Consider the following 17,816-nt stretch of genomic DNA (forward strand, 5'->3'; position numbering starts at 1 on the left):
TATTAAGTTGTTGCAATAGTCATCGTCTTCCTTTCGGTTCTGATCGCACGATAGGGGCTGGAGAGTTTACAGTCATTGGTCGTTCTGTTCTTGTTTCGAATGGTCTGTTCCTAAACTGAACTCTGTTCTCCCATTTGATAAGACCATCCCCTCTAATATTACAACTATCTGAAGCATTGACAGTCATGTTCCAAAAGGGTCTAAGAATCCAAATCCATCATCCATCATCCTAGGGCATCTGTTCAGTTTGGCATATAAATTACCTACATCAATGAAAATTCGGTTGGGTTGTTTTTTGAGAGTTTTTCAGCGTAATTACGCTTGTTTACTGAATTGCAGCTTTTGGATCGAGTTCGACCTGCTACTGAATATCTTAAGAAGAAATGAATTGATTTCTCTTTATGGTTCAAGCGTCACAAGTATCCTACCGACTTCTGAGTTTCACCCCTTCAGCTACTTTTCTCAATACCCGTGTACTTAGACTGACAATACATTTTAAAGTCATTTAACTTGACCGGCTGGGGCATTAAGTCAAACTACAGAAAAAGGAATAGAGCTTCAAAAATCATCAATCAGACTACTTTTGCTTTAATCTAATGTATGGATAATGGCAAGATTACCGAAGAACAAGACTGCCCTTGCTCAAGGAGAACCTTGTGGCGGCAATGTACAATAATTAAAAAAATATGTTGAATTCTTCACATTACCAGTTCTCCAGGTAAACGCATCCATGAATTTCAAAATGCCTGGGGAGAAATGTGATGTCAACCATCTGTAAAAGCATCCATGAATTCACGGAGGGGGGAGAGCATTATTTCTGTATTTGTTCATACAATTATATTGATTCGATTATTCAGGAGCATGTATATATGCTAATTATTTGTGATGATTTTTGGCACGAAAATCTTGATGAAAGTTCAAATTTTCAGTTGAAATCCTTGGTTCACCTTTTGTGCTAAAAATTGATTTCAGCCAAATTTGCCTATCGTTTTGGCCAAATTATTTATTGTGTACTTCTCGTGCTCATGGATATGGGTGTTACCCATGGACGTTGGTGCTTTAAAATTTGGACCCACTATGTTAAATTTGGACACTGTAGCTGTCGCGCACCGGAGCTTCCGTCTCTCCACGAAGGCATAGATCAATGCTCGTGGTTTGGAAGTGGTTGAAGGAAGTGAAAAAAAAAGACGATTGCTTGGGTAGATCGGTGTGGTCTGCACGGGTTATATTTGGATGTGCACCTCAAGTTCGATTTTTTTCGGAATTGAAGGATAGTAACGGCCGGTCGGGAGTGGGACGTCTTAGCAGGCGTTTGGTTTCCTGTCCTGCACCTGGCCGGCCGGCACCCGCAATACAAAGTCTAGAGTGTTTGGTTTCCTGGGCCGCGGTTGGTAGCTGCAGCCCAGATGCAAAAAGAGGCCTCTTAGCCTGCATCTGGGGTATGAATGAATCAGACGTTTTTTTCGTGCAGCAGCAGCGCTTGGTTCTTCCTCCTCGATCCCCCTCCGTTCCTGCCTGCTGGGCGCCGCCTGTTTCTCCACCGTCCCGCGCCCGCCATCTTTTTCGCCATCACCACTGTCCCGGCGCCCGGCCACCGTCCTTCTCCGCCCAGGCGCCCCTTCGTCGACGTTCGCCATCCTCCACCGGCCGCGCGCCTTCCTCTCGCCGTCCCGGCCGCCGCACCTTCTCTCGAGCTACTCCTCGCTGGCAAATGGAGACGGCGGTTCCTCCTCCTCCCCCGACGCCGGCACCATTTCTCCTCCTCCTCCGGTGGCGACGCCGATTTTCCTCCTCGGGCAGCGGTCCTCCTCCTCCGGTGGCGGTCCCGCTCCTTCGGCGCCCCTCTGCCGCTCCTCCGTCTTGGCTACAGCTCCTCCATGCAGGGAATGCCAAACACCGGCTGCGCATCCCGAGCTGTGATACGACCAAAAGGGCTCAGCCCAACCAAATACCCCCTTAGTGTTTACGGTTAAGCGCATCTGCACGGGAAGCCCCGAAATCCTCCTTGTGTCCACTTTTGTACACAGGGGGTTCATGATTAAATTATGTAATTCAATGTAAACCTTCATTTGTCCAAAAGTTTCTTCTTCAAATTTGAGGGAGTTTCCATTTGTGCAAAACTTGTCTTCTTGACCCACATGTCAAATATTCATGAAGAGATAAATGGTCAGTTACCATTAGACAACAACATATTTTTCACACATCCATTTGTCCAAACATCCTTCCAAATGGACAAATGGAAAGTACAAATCTGTATGGATAACAACTCGTGTGCATGCATGCAATAAATGCAAGGTATCATGTGTGCATGGTTTGGTGGAGTACGTCCATGCAAAACATTGTGTTAAATATGAATCTAACGTGCGCATTGTTGCACGAAGTGGCGCGGTTTCCCGGATGATTTCCCCGCAAATTGCAAATTGCTCTCTGGTTTATTGTATACTAATTAAACATTCGTGCAGCATGGGCCACAATCCATTATTTAACATGGGCAAACACTAAAACATGTGCCAGTTTAACAAAAAAGGTGGGAATAAAGGCACAAAAGAGGTGAACGGTAGCCATGAATTTTGAAATAAAATAGTGGTTCGTTAAAATTAATAATGGATTGTTGTGTTGTTGATACGATTCATTCTGTTCATGGACCAAAGAAGCTTGTTCCACGTCCATGCACCAAAAATCCCATGATGGTCTATATAAATCCCACATAGAGCTGCAAAATTGTGACCCTCAGGATTCTTTTTGACCCTCCTTAGTTCAACCAAATGAACTAAAATTTTAAAATGACACAATTTTTTTCATTTATTTAAACTATCTAGTTCATTTGTTTGAACTAAGGAAGGTCAAAGGCTACCTTAAGGGTTTGCACCTCTAATCCATGATGGACCTAATTTGACCGTTGTGCTCATCGCTGATCTAGGCATGTATACAGACCTGGGCCAGCACGTCCATGTTGTGCCAAAAGTGAACGTTGGAGGGTTAACCTCATCACAGATTCAGGTCCAAGTTGTGCCAAGGTGTTGGACCGACGGATGTAGTTGCGGGCGTGAATCAAAATGAACCTTTTTTTTAGAACATGAATCAAAATGAGGCACATGTTGGGTATCGAGCCGCCGCTGGGCCTTCTGCCCGTTGGAAAGACGTGGTGGGCTGTGGTGGAATAAAATGTGGTGGGCCCCTCGCGGTCAATCTCGATGCATGAAACGCGTCTGGGATAAAGTGCGACCGCGGGCTCGAGCGCTGAAGCAAGTTTTCGTTGGAGATGCTCTTATCTTTCGAATATTTGCTGTCGTTTTGAAGTGAGGACGCTGGTTTGGTTTGATCTTAACAAAATGAAGCCAGGGAAAAGGAAAAACTCAGAACCATGTTCACCCATTGTGCCACAAAGCCTAGCTTATATATAATCTCCAGATAACACCACTACTACACCATTCAGCTCGCTCATAGCCTTTTTCCATGTGTAACTTGATAGCGCAAGCAGCAGACTTTCATTTCTTCCTCCATAGAAAGTGTATACATTCATATATGCTTAGTACATAATCGGTGATCAATCTCCTCAGCACAAATGCAGTTTGCCCCTCGAAAATGATGTCCCCAACACCCACTTCGTCTTGGCAAGGACCTTCGAGCGTATCTTAAAGAGGACATTACAGAAGGAGATGGGTCTGAATTGCGACAGTTCTTGAGGGTTCTTCGACTTCATTATCAACACTAACACTGTCCTATGGCTCGGCAGGCATAATCCCGCCCTCCAAGAAACACAAAACGGAATGGCGAATGTTATCTTTCAACATGTCACAATGTTGCTGGAATTATACTGTAAATCTATACAGAGCCGGGCGATTTTTTAGGCCTCTCCATGAAGAGAGCCTTATCAACTTCATCAGGAGTAAATGGTGCACTAAGGAATCCATTTATTTCCTCTGACACCTTCATAGCGAAAAACTGAACCACATCAAGGGCGTTGGCATTCTCCTGGGCTGTGAACAAGCACCAAAGAAGTTAGTAGCCAAAGATTCAAGCTTAGCTACTTGAAAAACAAACTAATGGTTTGCCCTCAATCCTAACCATGTCAAAATTTAGAAAAGAGAGGATTTTGTTGCCCTCTAAGGCCTGTAATCAAACCTCTATATATTCAATATACTGAGACGCAAAGCTTTTGCGTTTACTAGAAAAAAAGAAAAGAGAGGACCTGTTTATAATCTCAGTGTCCAGACCTAACTTTATGGATTAGTTTTTTTAATCGCACTTCTGCAAAATAAATAAATAAATAAATATATATATATATATATATATTATATGATAACATTACATAGTATCAATTCCGGGATGAATCCATTGGTGTACTTATTACTGGTCAAAGTTGAGCCTAAGTCAGTTGAGGGGATAACAAAGCCCAGGCTGTAGATCACCAGTTTTAATTCAGCTTTGCGGTTCCGTTCAAACTGTATTCAACACTAACATCTGGGTTTTTTTTAAAAACCAGTACGACATTATCTTAGGGATCCTATTATCTGATGAACAAGTAGCAAAGCTGAACATCATAACACCTTTTTAAATATTTTATTCCTGCTAATCCATTCATAAGAGCTAGGATGTCTAGTATAAATCTTTCGTGGCATACAATATGAAGGCAGGAAAAGGAAATTATGTTAGACTTGAATTAAGATATCAAAGATTATGAATGTTACCAAGCAAAGTAGTTCTCAGGGGGAGTCAGGGTACAGAAAACTTGAAATGACATACAGAACCAAGGGATCAATTGTCTGCAAAAAAAAACACGGTGTTATTAAGAATTCAATAGTCAAACAGAGATTGTAAATCATGCTAAACATAACACATGTTACTATCTATTTTTAGTAGACATGAAAGGGAAAATTGACGAACTGGCTGACCCTGTGGCCTATATGCTGATGTGTATTTTGCTCGAGGTTGAAGAAGGCATGATTCATATGACTAGGAATTTAGCTGTAATAGGTATTTTACATTATCGCTATTTTTTCAAGAAATACAGCAGGAAAGTAAATACAATGAAGAAAACCAAGAGAGGCATCATCCTAATGCAGTAAAAAAAAAATATGAGGAGAATAAAAGCATTGATGCAGCCTGATTGCCGAAGGATTTAAGCGAACTGGAAATAAATATGCTAAAAGTACTGCTACTGCTACTACTACTACCAGTGGCTAATGCAGGGTCCCAACAATAGCTTGTTGTCATGATATTCTATGTAAGGAAAGCAATAAAAGCATACTCACTGCCATATAGTTAACTTATATGCACTTAATTTCAAAATAAAGAGTTGTCAGGTTCACTTATAAAAAGTATAAATTTTAGTCAATGGTAAAAAAACTGAAATGACAGTAATTGTCAAACTATAAAGTTTGATACATACCATTGACGTAATAAGGCTCAAAACGTTCAATATGGCAGATCTCTCTTGCCCGAACAATACCAATTCCATTTTCACAAAAACGAGTGCCATAACTATTTTGAAATCTAAAATACTCAACTCCTCCCTCCTGACCAAAACCAACCAGGACAATGGCATGCCAGCTCTCTTCTGGTTTATTGTCATAATACTCAGTTATAACCAAATCTCGATTCGCCATATACATATCGCCAGCCTTCAGCATTGACCATTGTTCTGTCACCGGAATAGAAGTAAACAACACATTTCCCTTCAATATTTTATTGCAGATTTCGGTAAACGAGGCATTCTTCTGTGGATAATGTCTAGCTCTACACCAAGACTTTCCCTACAAAAGAATGTATTTAGAGGAATATATACATCAATAGTTTGAACTTATTGTTGTGCTCAACTGTAAATAGAGGAATATATACATCAATAGACTTTTATTGTTGTGCCCAACTATAAAAGCAAAAGGCTGACAATACTGACCTGGCGGTTCTTTGAAGCATAGTCATGTTCATGAAGCACTCCTTTCTTCCTTATTATATGGGCAGTTTCACGCAACTTATAACCCTTGCTTCCATCGTATTTCAAACCAGTTTTTCTTTCCTCTTCTTCTGAATACTGCTCTAGAAGATGATCTAGTGATAGCATTTCAGCTGGGCCCTTATTCATTAATGCACGATTAAAATTCAACCTCGCATCCAACGATGTAAGAACCGCATTTGGGCAACATGTACCTGTACAACAATTGTGAATAATCATGCGACGTAAGAGAGGCAAAGAAGCCTTTTGTGCTGCCAAGTTGGACATGATGAAAGCTTGCGATAGGCTGGAGTGGCCCTATTTGCAGGCGATTAGGAGTAAAATTGAGTTTTACAGAACAATAGATCTCACTACGCATGAGGTATGTCACTACAGTGAGCATGGAAGTGAAGGTGAATGGTGAGCTTGTCCCTGCATTTCAATTGACTAGAGGCACTCAGTAGAGTGACGCAATTTCTCTATATTTGTTTATTATTTGTGGAGGGGCCTCTCGTGCTTGTTGAAGAACTACGGCAATTGCTGGGGAAATAGTCCATTTTACCCCCCTGAATTCATCGGGAAGTTCAAAGAACACCCTAAACTATGAAACCAGGTATTTTAACCCCCTGAACTGTTAAAATCGGGCATCCTGAGACCCCCCAACTGTTTCACAGTGGGAAGGTGGGTTTGACCACTTTAACTGCCACGCTGGCCAGTCATTCTTTCCCCTCCCCTGACTTCCTCTCTCTCCTCTCATATTCCCAAATTGAAGAAATCATATCCTGCGCTGCGCAGCGGTGGCAAAGAATCGACGCCGATGGAGCCGAGTCACCTCCTCGTTATCAATCTTCACCGCGCCAGGAGGTACGATGTCGACGAATCTGCCGTAGATCGGCGGCTGTTGCTCCTCCAGTACCGTACGGTGCAACGCCGGTGCCGGAGGCTTCATCCACAGCTGCTGCAGCAGCGTCGGGAGGCCAGCCGGAGAGACGACATTGATCGCTGCCCCTGCGCCGTGCTGCTGATGCTGCGCCACCGCTGCGTCTTAGGGTGAGATCTCAAGCCACCTGGATATCACATTTATTATTCACCGATGATTATCTGGTTTTTATGTAAGGCAAATGTTTGGAGTGCATGTTGGCTCGATGAAATTTTTAGTATCTACTGCGATGGCTCAGGGCAGAGAGTGAATAAGCAGAAAAGGTCTACCTTTTTTAGCCCCAACTGTTTTCCTCTAGTGCGGGCTATGGCGTGATTGGTTTTACAGATTGACAGGGAGGCTGTCTGAAAAGTGCTTTGGGCTGCCTATTGCCTCGGGGCGACTTACTTATGGACAGTTTGATCATTTAATTGAGAGAACAAGATCCCGAATTCAAGGATGGTGTGAGAAGAAATTATCTTATGCCGGTAAGGAGGTGCTACTTAAGTCTGTGGTTCAGGCCCTGCCAACTATTCTATGGGCTGTTTCAAGCTAACAAAAGTTTATGCTCAAAATTAACAGTAATAAACTAATAATGTCAAAATACTGGTGGAATGGATCATTTGACAAAAAAGGCATGCACTGGCAAACTCGGAAAAGATGGCAGTTCCGAAAGGTCACGGAGGACTTGGTTTCGCGACTTCAAAGCTTTCAAAGACGCGATGCTTGGTGAGCATGCTTGGAGAATCATGGAGAATCCTACTAACATGTGCGCCAAGTGTGGGAAGGTATTTCCGCACAGGTGATTTCCAGACTGCAGGCTGTCCTAAAACTGAGTCAAAGGTGTGGAAGGCTATAACTGGTGTGGACGATAAGCAATGAAGAAAGGCCTTATTAGGCGTACCGGTAACCATAAAATATGCTGATCTGGCACAATAATTGGATTGCTGACAATCGAACTAATCTAAAAAGGTTATTCAACAAGTAATCAACCTATAGTATACCTGCGTTTTGCTTTCTTACAGGTGGTAGAATTGATTTTTTGTTTACTTTATGTTTCTCCCAAGTAAATTCATAATCCAGTCGTACCTAAAAATGCAGAACTAAATAAAATTAGCAACAGACAAAATAAGCAACTTTATTAATTTAACTTTTTTTTTGAGGAAATTTAACTTTAAAAGAATTTCACAAACCTCATGATTACAAGCTCTACAAGACAGTAGAAAAAACTTGTTACTGTCATCAGTTGGGTACAGTATTAAACGGCATGTCGGACAAAACACGATGTCATCCTCAAAAGAGTCTTCTTCCATAGTCATCTCCATCTGTAGACAGACAATCATTGTTGTTAAAACACACCTATTCAAAAACCGGTACATGTGTAGGTATTAGTAGGCCTGCTGGCTGATCGTTCTTGGGCCTAGTCACCCAGCCCATGAGCATTGCAGATAGCTGGATCGGGATTAGGCACTCAGGACGATCGACCTGAGAGTCACAGGAATCAGTGCTATTGGAATCGGCAGACATCCAAATTCCAGTTGTCAATTTCCAATCAACGATCAGCCATCAGTTTACCGAACCGAATACAACGAGTACGGGACGAGAGAGCCTGAGACGCAGGCAAATGGCAGCTAGGGGCCAGCCGCCAGACAAAGGCCAAAGTTTCCCCGATGACAATTATCATGTAGGAAACATAACTCAAACTAAATAAATCCAGGCTTTAGTGACTCCAATGACAAACTACTCCGTAGTAAGAACCAGGAATAACAGAAGCGGGCGAGAGGGATGAGGGGGTACTTAGTACGGATAGGAGGCGCTTCTTGGCGGCGATGATGGTGGAGGTGGGGATCCAGCACAGCTCCGCCGACCGGAGGAGAAGAAAGAGGGCGGAGGGGCCTGCAGCGCAGCGCCGCCGGTGGCTAGGTCAGAAGTTTGCCGGAGAAGCGTACGGATCTCGCTTCCGTGCCTGCTAACCCGCCGTGCTCTTTCGCGCTCTGTCCCGCCTCCTCTCCTCCCGGGGCACCTGCACCTTGGCCTTGTGGGCGCTGGGCCGGTGATAGGGCGAAGGCGAACCGGTTCTATTCTAGCCCATGGGCTTGTCTGGATTTGAACTAAACTTTTCCAGACCTGCACGGTTTGCGTCGCCTTTCGGCTGCTCTCTCAAAAAAGAAAACTCACACTCGTCCATCTACTCCGTGTCTCTGTATCACCTCTAGTAATTTTCTTGGTAAAAAAAAAACTCTAGTAATTTTCGTGGCCCACACGGACGCCCTCGAACACTCGGATACGGAACCGCCTACTGCACCCGTGTGCGTGTGGTCAGAGCGTGCGTCGATTATTTTTGGTAGAGTCGAAAACTTATTTGAGTGTTTACTGGCCTTTTATTTTTTTTCATCTCACATTTAAAATATAATGCACACGAAAACTCATGTTTATAGAAAAGACAACAACATAATTTGAGATTCAATTGAAATGAACAAAACAATGGATACTTCCTCCGATTCATATTAATTGTCTCAAATTTGCTCAAATATGACGTGTCTATGCCTAAAAAAATCTAGATAGATGTAATATTTCGACAATTAATATGGATCTATGCTATGCCTAAATTGCAGTAGTGATTTTGTTCAGGTCAACTCAATTGTTTCAATCTTATTTCTCCTGAACTCACTTCAAAACTGAGCCAAAAGAGTGAATCAGAAATTCACATGCATCGATAAAGATAACAAAGCAACACACATCGAGAAATCCCATTACCCATTTGGTTCATACAACAGAAGGCACCATATTATCCAAGACAGCAGAAGCAGTTTCAATTGGAAGTAATAGAGGCATCCGTTGCAAGGGAATGAATCGAGTATTTGTGATGGTCGAAGCCAACTAAATGAGCGGCGTTGGCATCAGCGGGAAAGTCAGAGAGGGGTGCACCTTCGCACGAAGGGGACGAAGGAACTGCGCGCAGTCGCCGAAGGTTGAGAATGGCGCCATCAGGTGGACTCAGGGGCATGGCGGCATCATAGTCTCGCTGGTTGCCGCCTAGGGCTTGCTCCGAGGAGGATCGACGAGCGGCGGCCTCGGGTGCGGCTAGGACGAAGCTTCACGAGTTCGTCGCAGAGGATGCAAGGAGTCGGGTGAACGCGACGCCGCCTCACAACAGAGTTTTCGGCTAGAACTGCAAACCATATAGAGACAGGTGACGAAGGGGGTGTGTGTTCCTATCCGTTTTCTCGATACGAAGGCGCCCAGACGACATACGAACAAACGACGGAATCCTTGCTCTTTTTATTATTAGGTATACCGGTCACAACAGAGTTTTCCGCTAGAACTGCAAACCAGATAGAGATAGGTGATGAACGGAGGGGCGGGGGGTGTTCCTATCCGTTTCGTCGATACGAAGGCGCCCAGACGACATACGAAGGCGCACTGACAAACGACGGAATCCTTACTCCTTTTATTATTAGGTATACCAGCCACAACAGAGTTTTCCGCTACAACTGCAAACCAGACAGAGATAGGTGACGGAGGGGGGGGGGGGGTGGTGTTCCTATCCGTTTCCTCGATATGAAGGCGCCCAGACGACATACGAAGGCGCACCGACGAACGACGGAATCCTTACTCCTTTTATTGTTAGGTATAGATATAGATATAGATAGATATAGAATAGATACTCACCCAAACGATCTATTACCACGTGGCAAAGTCATTTTCGTGCCGGATGTGGGCGCCCCTCGACGACTCAAGATCCGAACCACCTACTGCACCCATGTCCATTATTGGTCAGAGCGTTCGTCGATTATCTTGCATGTTCTTTAATTTACAGTTGGCACGTCGTCGTCCCTCGTACGTCAAACTCAACAAAATTACTCCGATCCAATCCCCTCTGCCTCACCAAGCCGCCACCGCCCAAACCCTCCTCCTCAACAAGTCGCCGGCCCTCTGCGCTCTCCCTACTCCACACCTCGTCGCCGCCCACTTTGTCCCTCTCCCCATCTGCCCGCATTCTCCGCGCACCCACCGCCAAGCGTTGTGGAGGCTCAGTGTCAAGCCTTGAAGAGATCGAGAACAAGATAATCACAGCACAATCACACAGCAGATCAGGCAATATTTTTGGTATTTGGAGATTTTGTAGTGTTTTTGGTATTTTTCGATTTATACGTAGCATGATGAAGACGGCTAGGGTTCATACAAGATTTGATATCCCGAGCTCAGCCGGTACAAGGGCTTATAAAGCCAAGCAAAGGTGAAAGCAGTAAAAGTGGCAAAGGAAGACGACCACGGTAACTCCTGCTCCGGAAATTTGAATGGTAGCCGTTGGATAACGCTTGGATGCTTCACATAGGAAGATACCGCTTCGGTGAATAAGAGCTGGTCAACGACACTTGCTAACGAAGAAATACAGAGGAGTCTGACACACTCGGCCTACTCTCCCCTCCTCCACACCATGAGGGGTGCCGTGATTCAGTCGAGGGATGTCTCTGGCAAGCATGGCCCCTCGAATGTGGGAGCGGGCGTGCGCGGCAGAGACAAGCACGGCGCAGACACAAGCGGGAGTCGAGGACGGAGCTGTGGCGGCGCATAGCAGGAGCAGCGGTGTGCGATAGAAGATGCACATGAAGGTAGAAGAGTTTTTTTTTAGAGAAAGGAGCCTTGCTCCTGATTTCATTCAAGAAACCGCATCGTTCAGATCCACAGTTCAATAGTCAAGCAACAGAAAATAAACCACAGCCGGGACACACGCCCGAGCTATGAACCGCTAGAGAATAAACCAAACTGAAAAACAAAACTTCAGAAGCACCTCCCAGGTCCAGTAACAAGCTAACACAATAGAAGAAGTCAGGTATCAATGTTCCAGGCGCCTCAACGCCCCCCATCCATGAGTCTTGTTCATAGCGTCAGCCATCACATTCTTGAGAACCATCGCAACATACAGCAAAAGGCGCCGGATCTTATGCTTCTGCAACCCAGCCCAAAATTCCAACCAATGACAAAGAAAAAACACCAAGTTAGCAGGATCTTTAAAAACAATTCCTTGAAAGCAGGTAGCATTTATAACTTTCCAGATTGACCAACAGAGAGCAGCCATACCAATAGTTACACTAGCTCGAATAGAAAGAGGAAAGCCACAAACCCAAGTATGTAATTGTTGCATAGAACTAGGATGCTGCCTAATACCAAAAGCACAGCTTATGGTAGTCCAAACAAATCTAGTAACTTGGCATTCAAGGAAAAGATGATCGATGCTTTCTACCTGTCCACAGAAAACACATTCCTTAGGTCATTTCCATCCCCTGTGCAACAGAACATCTCTAGTCAAGATACTCTTTCAATGAATCAACCACATGAATACTTTAATCTTCAGTGGCATTTTAAGTTTCCAAAACTGTCTAAAAGGAAATCTAATCCTACGGGTAACTAATGCATTATAGAAAGAACGAACAGAAAACACACCATTTTTCTCTAGAATCCAATGACATGTATCCTCCCCACTAGTAAGCCTTACTATAGAACTTTCTGTAAATCTTGCCACATCATATAGGTATCAGGAGTAAAATTTCTTCTAAAAAAAGGATCTGTAAGTTACTACTAATAGCATCAAATACATTAATGTCCTGATTCATAGAAATGTAGTAAAGCCTAGGATATCTATGATGTAAACTAGAGGATCCTATCCATTGATCTTTCCAAAACCTGGTTCTTTTACCATTCCCTATTTTCTTGGTATAGAACTGAGAAAATAAATCTTTAACCTGCATCAAACCATTCCAGAATTGAGATTGCCCTGTTTTTCTACCACATTGACCAAGTGTGTCCTTCTTCACATATTTATTTCTTAACAGACGTTGCCAAAGACCATCCTCATGTTCTAATCTCCAAATCCATTTACCCAAATAACTAATATTCTTAGCAGTTAAGTCAACAACACCCAAACCACCTTGCTCTTTGGGTTGGCATACAATCTGCCAACTCACAAGATGATACTTTTTTACACCTTGATCTTCTTGCCAAAGTAACCTAGTTCTAAAATAGTCTATATGTTTCTTAACACCTTTAGGTAAAACATAAAGTGACATCATATATGAAGGAACATGCGTTAAACTAGAATTTAAAAGAGTCAAGCGCCCTCCATAGGAAAGTAGTTTGCCTTTCCAGCAACCTAATTTCTTCTCAACTTTTCCTTTTGTATCTTTCCAGTCAGCATTACTTAAATGTTTATTATGCATAGGTATACCAAGATATTTAAAAGGAACTGTACCGATCTTACAAGTAAAAATATGTGCCAGGGCCTCACTATTATTTACATCATTACCAAAACAGTAGATTTCGCTTTTATGAAAATTAATCTTTAAACCAGTGATATGTTCAAAAATACAGAGCAGAAATTTGAGGTTCCTAGCTCCTTCTAGATTCCCATCAAACAAAAAAAAAGTATCATCTGCATACTGAAGCATATTCAGACCACCAGGAACTAATCCAGGAATTAAACCTTTAATTAGACCTTGTTTTTGAGACCTCTTAAGTAAAACATTAAGCACATCTACCACTAAGTTAAACAATAAAGGAGAGAAAGGATCCCTGAGTCCTTTTTTAGCTCTAAAGTAAGGACCCAACATGTCATTTATCACTATCCCTACACTATCCCCAGTAACAATCTGCATTACCATCTTAATAAACTGTTCTGGGAAGCTTTTCATCTGTAAAACATTGAGAAAGCAGCTCCAACTAACCTTACATACGCTTTTTCGAAATCAACCTTAATTTAAGGACTGCATCAGCATGGGTCTTAGTGACTTCATGCAATGTTTCATGCAGTAACACTACATCATCCAAAATAAATCTACCCTTGATGAAGGCAGATTGCACTTCATCTATTATGAAGGTAGAAGATGGACATGAAGATGTCTTTTTGTCAACTTTTTATGTCAAACCAGGTTGCGTGTCGTGATCTTGGCATTGATTTGGCCCCTTGTTTATTTGTATTTTCTTTACTTCTTCATCTTCCGCGTGCTGGTGTATCAGGCAGATTCTTGGTTGCTGCTGCTGGGAGCTTCTCTAAGGTGCAACTCGTGGATTGGATACGTGATTTGGTTGTGGGCTTGTGGCGAGTGGCAATTGGCGAGTCTGCTGCTTTAATTCGTTGAATACTAGGCTGCCTCCTGCTTATGATTGTTTTGTCATGAATAATTTCGGAGGTGCGACTCTCTTCTCTGCCATACTCCCAGCAAAGGTATAAGCCATCCTCGCAACTCTAGCTTAAGAAATTTGTTATGTCTGCTTTGATGGGACATGTATTGTATGTTATTCCGCCCGTTGTAACCCTTTGCAATCAGTTCCTATTTTTATTTTTTTTTATTATCGTTTGGTATGTCCGTGGTTCACGTGTATGCTTTCTTTGCTTTTCCCCCGTGAACTTTCATCATGTAATTGAACCTTCTTTTTGCCTCCCGAAATAAAGTTTTGATTCAGGTGGGGCCTGCCCCCACCGTTGACGATTCAAAAAAAAAAGATGAGCCAACCTCGTCGCCCCCATGCTGCAGAACACCGCTAGCTTGTACAGTACGATGGTGAGAGAGCTTCCAGACGTCAAACGACGCCGTGGTGTGCCATCAGCTACCTCACCACCTCTAGCCCTGGCTCATCTCCCATGAATCCACGACTCAGCTTTGCTGCCTCTGCAAGAAAGGGGGCAAACTCTAACGCCGGATGCAATCGGCAAATGGAAGGGGGCGTGTCGGCGATGGCCGCCGCCGGCGGCAAACTCTACCGCCGGCCTGCGCGCTGTAGAGGACAAAGAAAGTGTGAGGTGCCCGGTGTCCCGTGGAGACGAGAAGAATGGATATAGTTGGATTGCAGCGCCACCTCGTGCCCTCGACTAGAAAATTACTACTCCTTGGATCAGTCCGACGGACGGTTCTAATTAAGGGCAACTCAACCGGCACGACCCAAAGGACTCTTTTGTGCCTGTTTTGGTCTGCTTTTGTCGCGGGGCCGGACGCAAATTGCTATCCTGCCCGGCCTTTGTCTGTTTGAGTCACTCACGTCCCGAGCGGTGTGACCCATTTTCTGGCGACCCATATTTGACGTCCGAATTCAAACGTCTCCTCTTTTTGCGGGCCGATCCCCTGTTTATTAGCCGCCAGCAAGAATTGAGGCCAATCGATGGCAAAATTAGCAAGCCAATTAGCATACCAATGTTTAGGTCTCACCGACAGACAAGCATAGTTCATTACCCAAAAAAAGACAAATTGGGACCAAATGAGTGCGATCAACTAGATGGCGAGGCGGCATCTCGATCTTGTATCATCTTCCTCCTGGCTTCGAACCAAGCTCGCCTCCCTGGGTTCAGGAGGCTCAAGTCGGCCGTCATGATCCTTGTCTCCTCGGCGAGCATAGCGGCCTCGGCTTCCTTGATCCTTGCCGCCGCATTGGTGGCCTCCTCGATGGCGAGCTTCCTTTTTTGAAGCTCGAGGTAACTGTTCATTTGTTTCTTTTTTTTTGTTGGAACTTCTCCCTCTTCGCCTCCTTGTTAGCCAAAATCTTCTTGACCGTCTCTTCGAATGCGAGGTTGGAGGTCTCACGCTTTGCATCGCCCTTGGAGTTTGTCCTTTCCTTCGTCCGGCACGTGATGCTACCTCGTTGTGGCCAGAGGCCTCAAGGTCGATGGTGCTCGCCTCCCGCTACTTCCCATTGAAACCGGCCTTCTTGATGGAGACATAGAGCTCTTGCCACTTGGGGGCCTCCTTGAGGATCCGCCAACAATGAGGCATGGTAAATGGCTTCCCACGAATCTCCATGAAATACTCTAAAGCTTGGAACGCCTACCAACAATGGACCATTCATCACGAGGAAAACACACATGGCTTCATGAGGACCACAACAACAGTATCACTTACCAAGTCTTGGACGCCGACGCCTCTAACAGGCTTGTCCCTCACGTGATCGTTGGTGCCCGCAAACTTGTTCCATTCACACCCTTCGGTTCTATTTACTGACTTTTTCCATTCACACCCTTCGGTTCTGTTTAAATCCACTAGTCCAGAAAACAGTAAGAAGGAGTGTAGCGTGCATTGATTCGCAACAAACTTAAGGGCCAAAATGGAAACCTGATGAAATCCAGGCCCTTGCTTTCCCATCCAACCGTTCAAATCGTTTGGGCGCACTGGTTTCACAGAAACGTTCCCAAACGGCAGCTAGGGGCCAGCCGCCAGACAAAGGCCAAAGTTTCCCCGGTGACAATTATCATGTAGGAAACATAACTCAAACTAAATAAATCCAGGCTTTAGTGACTCCAATGACAAACTACTCCGTAGTAAGAACCAGGAATAACAGAAGCGGGCGAGAGGGATGAGGGGGTACTTAGTACGGATAGGAGGCGCTTCTTGGCGGCGATGATGGTGGAGGTGGGGATCCAGCACGGCTCCGCCGACCGGAGGAGAAGAAAGAGGGCGGAGGGGCCTGCAGCGCAGCGCCGCCGGTGGCTAGGTCAGAAGTTTGCCGGAGAAGCGTACGGATCTCGCTTCCGTGCCTGCTAACCCGCCGTGCTCTTTCGCGCTCTGTCCCGCCTCCTCTCCTCCCGGGGCACCTGCACCTTGGCCTTGTGGGCGCTGGGCCGGTGATAGGGCGAAGGCGAACCGGTTCTATTCTAGCCCATGGGCTTGTCTGGATTTGAACTAAACTTTTCCAGACCTGCACGGTTTGCGTCGCCTTTCGGCTGCTCTCTCAAAAAAGAAAACTCACACTCGTCCATCTACTCCGTGTCTCCGTATCACCTCTAGTAATTTTCTTGGTAAAAAAAAACTCTAGTAATTTTCGTGGCCCACACGGACGCCCTCGAACACTCGGATACGGAACCGCCTACTGCACCCGTGTGCGTGTGGTCAGAGCGTGCGTCGATTATTTTTGGTAGAGTCGAAAACTTATTTGAGTGTTTACTGGCCTTTTATTTTTTTTTCATCTCACATTTAAAATATAATGCACACGAAAACTCATGTTTATAGAAAAGACAACAACATAATTTGAGATTCAATTGAAATGAACAAAACAATGGATACTTCCTCCGATTCATATTAATTGTCTCAAATTTGCTCAAATATGACGTGTCTATGCCTAAAAAAATCTAGATAGATGTAATATTTCGACAATTAATATGGATCTATGCTATGCCTAAATTGCAGTAGTGATTTTGTTCAGGTCAACTCAATTGTTTCAATCTTATTTCTCCTGAACTCACTTCAAAACTGAGCCAAAAGAGTGAATCAGAAATTCACATGCATCGATAAAGATAACAAAGCAACACACATCGAGAAATCCCATTACCCATTTGGTTCATACAACAGAAGGCACCATATTATCCAAGACAGCAGAAGCAGTTTCAATTGGAAGTAATAGAGGCATCCGTTGCAAGGGAATGAATCGAGTATTTGTGATGGTCGAAGCCAACTAAATGAGCGGCGTTGGCATCAGCGGGAAAGTCAGAGAGGGGTGCACCTTCGCACGGAGGGGACGAAGGAACTGCGCGCAGTCGCCGAAGGTTGAGAATGGCGCCATCAGGTGGACTCAGGGGCATGGCGGCATCATAGTCTCGCTGGTTGCCGCCTAGGGCTTGCTCCGAGGAGGATCGACGAGCGGCGGCCTCGGGTGCGGCTAGGACGAAGCTTCACGAGTTCGTCGCAGAGGATGCAAGGAGTCGGGTGAACGCGACGCCGCCTCACAACAGAGTTTTCGGCTAGAACTGCAAACCATATAGAGACAGGTGACGAAGGGGGTGTGTGTTCCTATCCGTTTTCTCGATACGAAGGCGCCCAGACGACATACGAACAAACGACGGAATCCTTGCTCTTTTTATTATTAGGTATACCGGTCACAACAGAGTTTTCCGCTAGAACTGCAAACCAGATAGAGATAGGTGATGAACGGAGGGGCGGGGGGTGTTCCTATCCGTTTCGTCGATACGAAGGCGCCCAG

General features: G+C 44.7%; 1 protein-coding gene across 3 annotated transcripts; it reads right to left on the reverse strand.

Moving 5' to 3' along the window:
- Positions 1–3,457: 3,457 nt before the first annotated feature.
- On the reverse strand, positions 3,458–17,611 carry LOC104582908 (pro-cathepsin H). Of its 3 annotated transcripts, none has more exons than XM_014898351.2 (7): positions 17,340–17,611; positions 8,048–8,179; positions 7,859–7,943; positions 5,900–6,150; positions 5,393–5,756; positions 4,692–4,766; positions 3,458–3,980 (listed from the first exon to the last, which is right to left on the reverse strand). In XM_014898351.2, exons 1-6 carry the CDS (start codon positions 17,397–17,399, stop codon positions 4,759–4,761), a joined length of 900 nt encoding a protein of 299 aa, XP_014753837.1. In that variant the 5' UTR covers positions 17,400–17,611; the 3' UTR covers positions 3,458–3,980; positions 4,692–4,758. The 3 variants fall into 3 exon arrangements, with proteins under 3 accessions (XP_014753837.1, XP_010232623.1, XP_010232624.1); XM_010234321.2 differs by lacking the exon at positions 17,340–17,611 and adding an exon at positions 9,783–10,054; XM_010234322.3 differs by lacking the exon at positions 17,340–17,611 and adding an exon at positions 8,652–9,775.
- Positions 17,612–17,816: the final 205 nt, after the last annotated feature.

Source organism: Brachypodium distachyon, chromosome 2 (assembly GCF_000005505.3).
Source record: "Brachypodium distachyon strain Bd21 chromosome 2, Brachypodium_distachyon_v3.0, whole genome shotgun sequence".
In the NCBI taxonomy this organism is placed as follows: Eukaryota; Viridiplantae; Streptophyta; class Magnoliopsida; order Poales; family Poaceae; genus Brachypodium; species Brachypodium distachyon.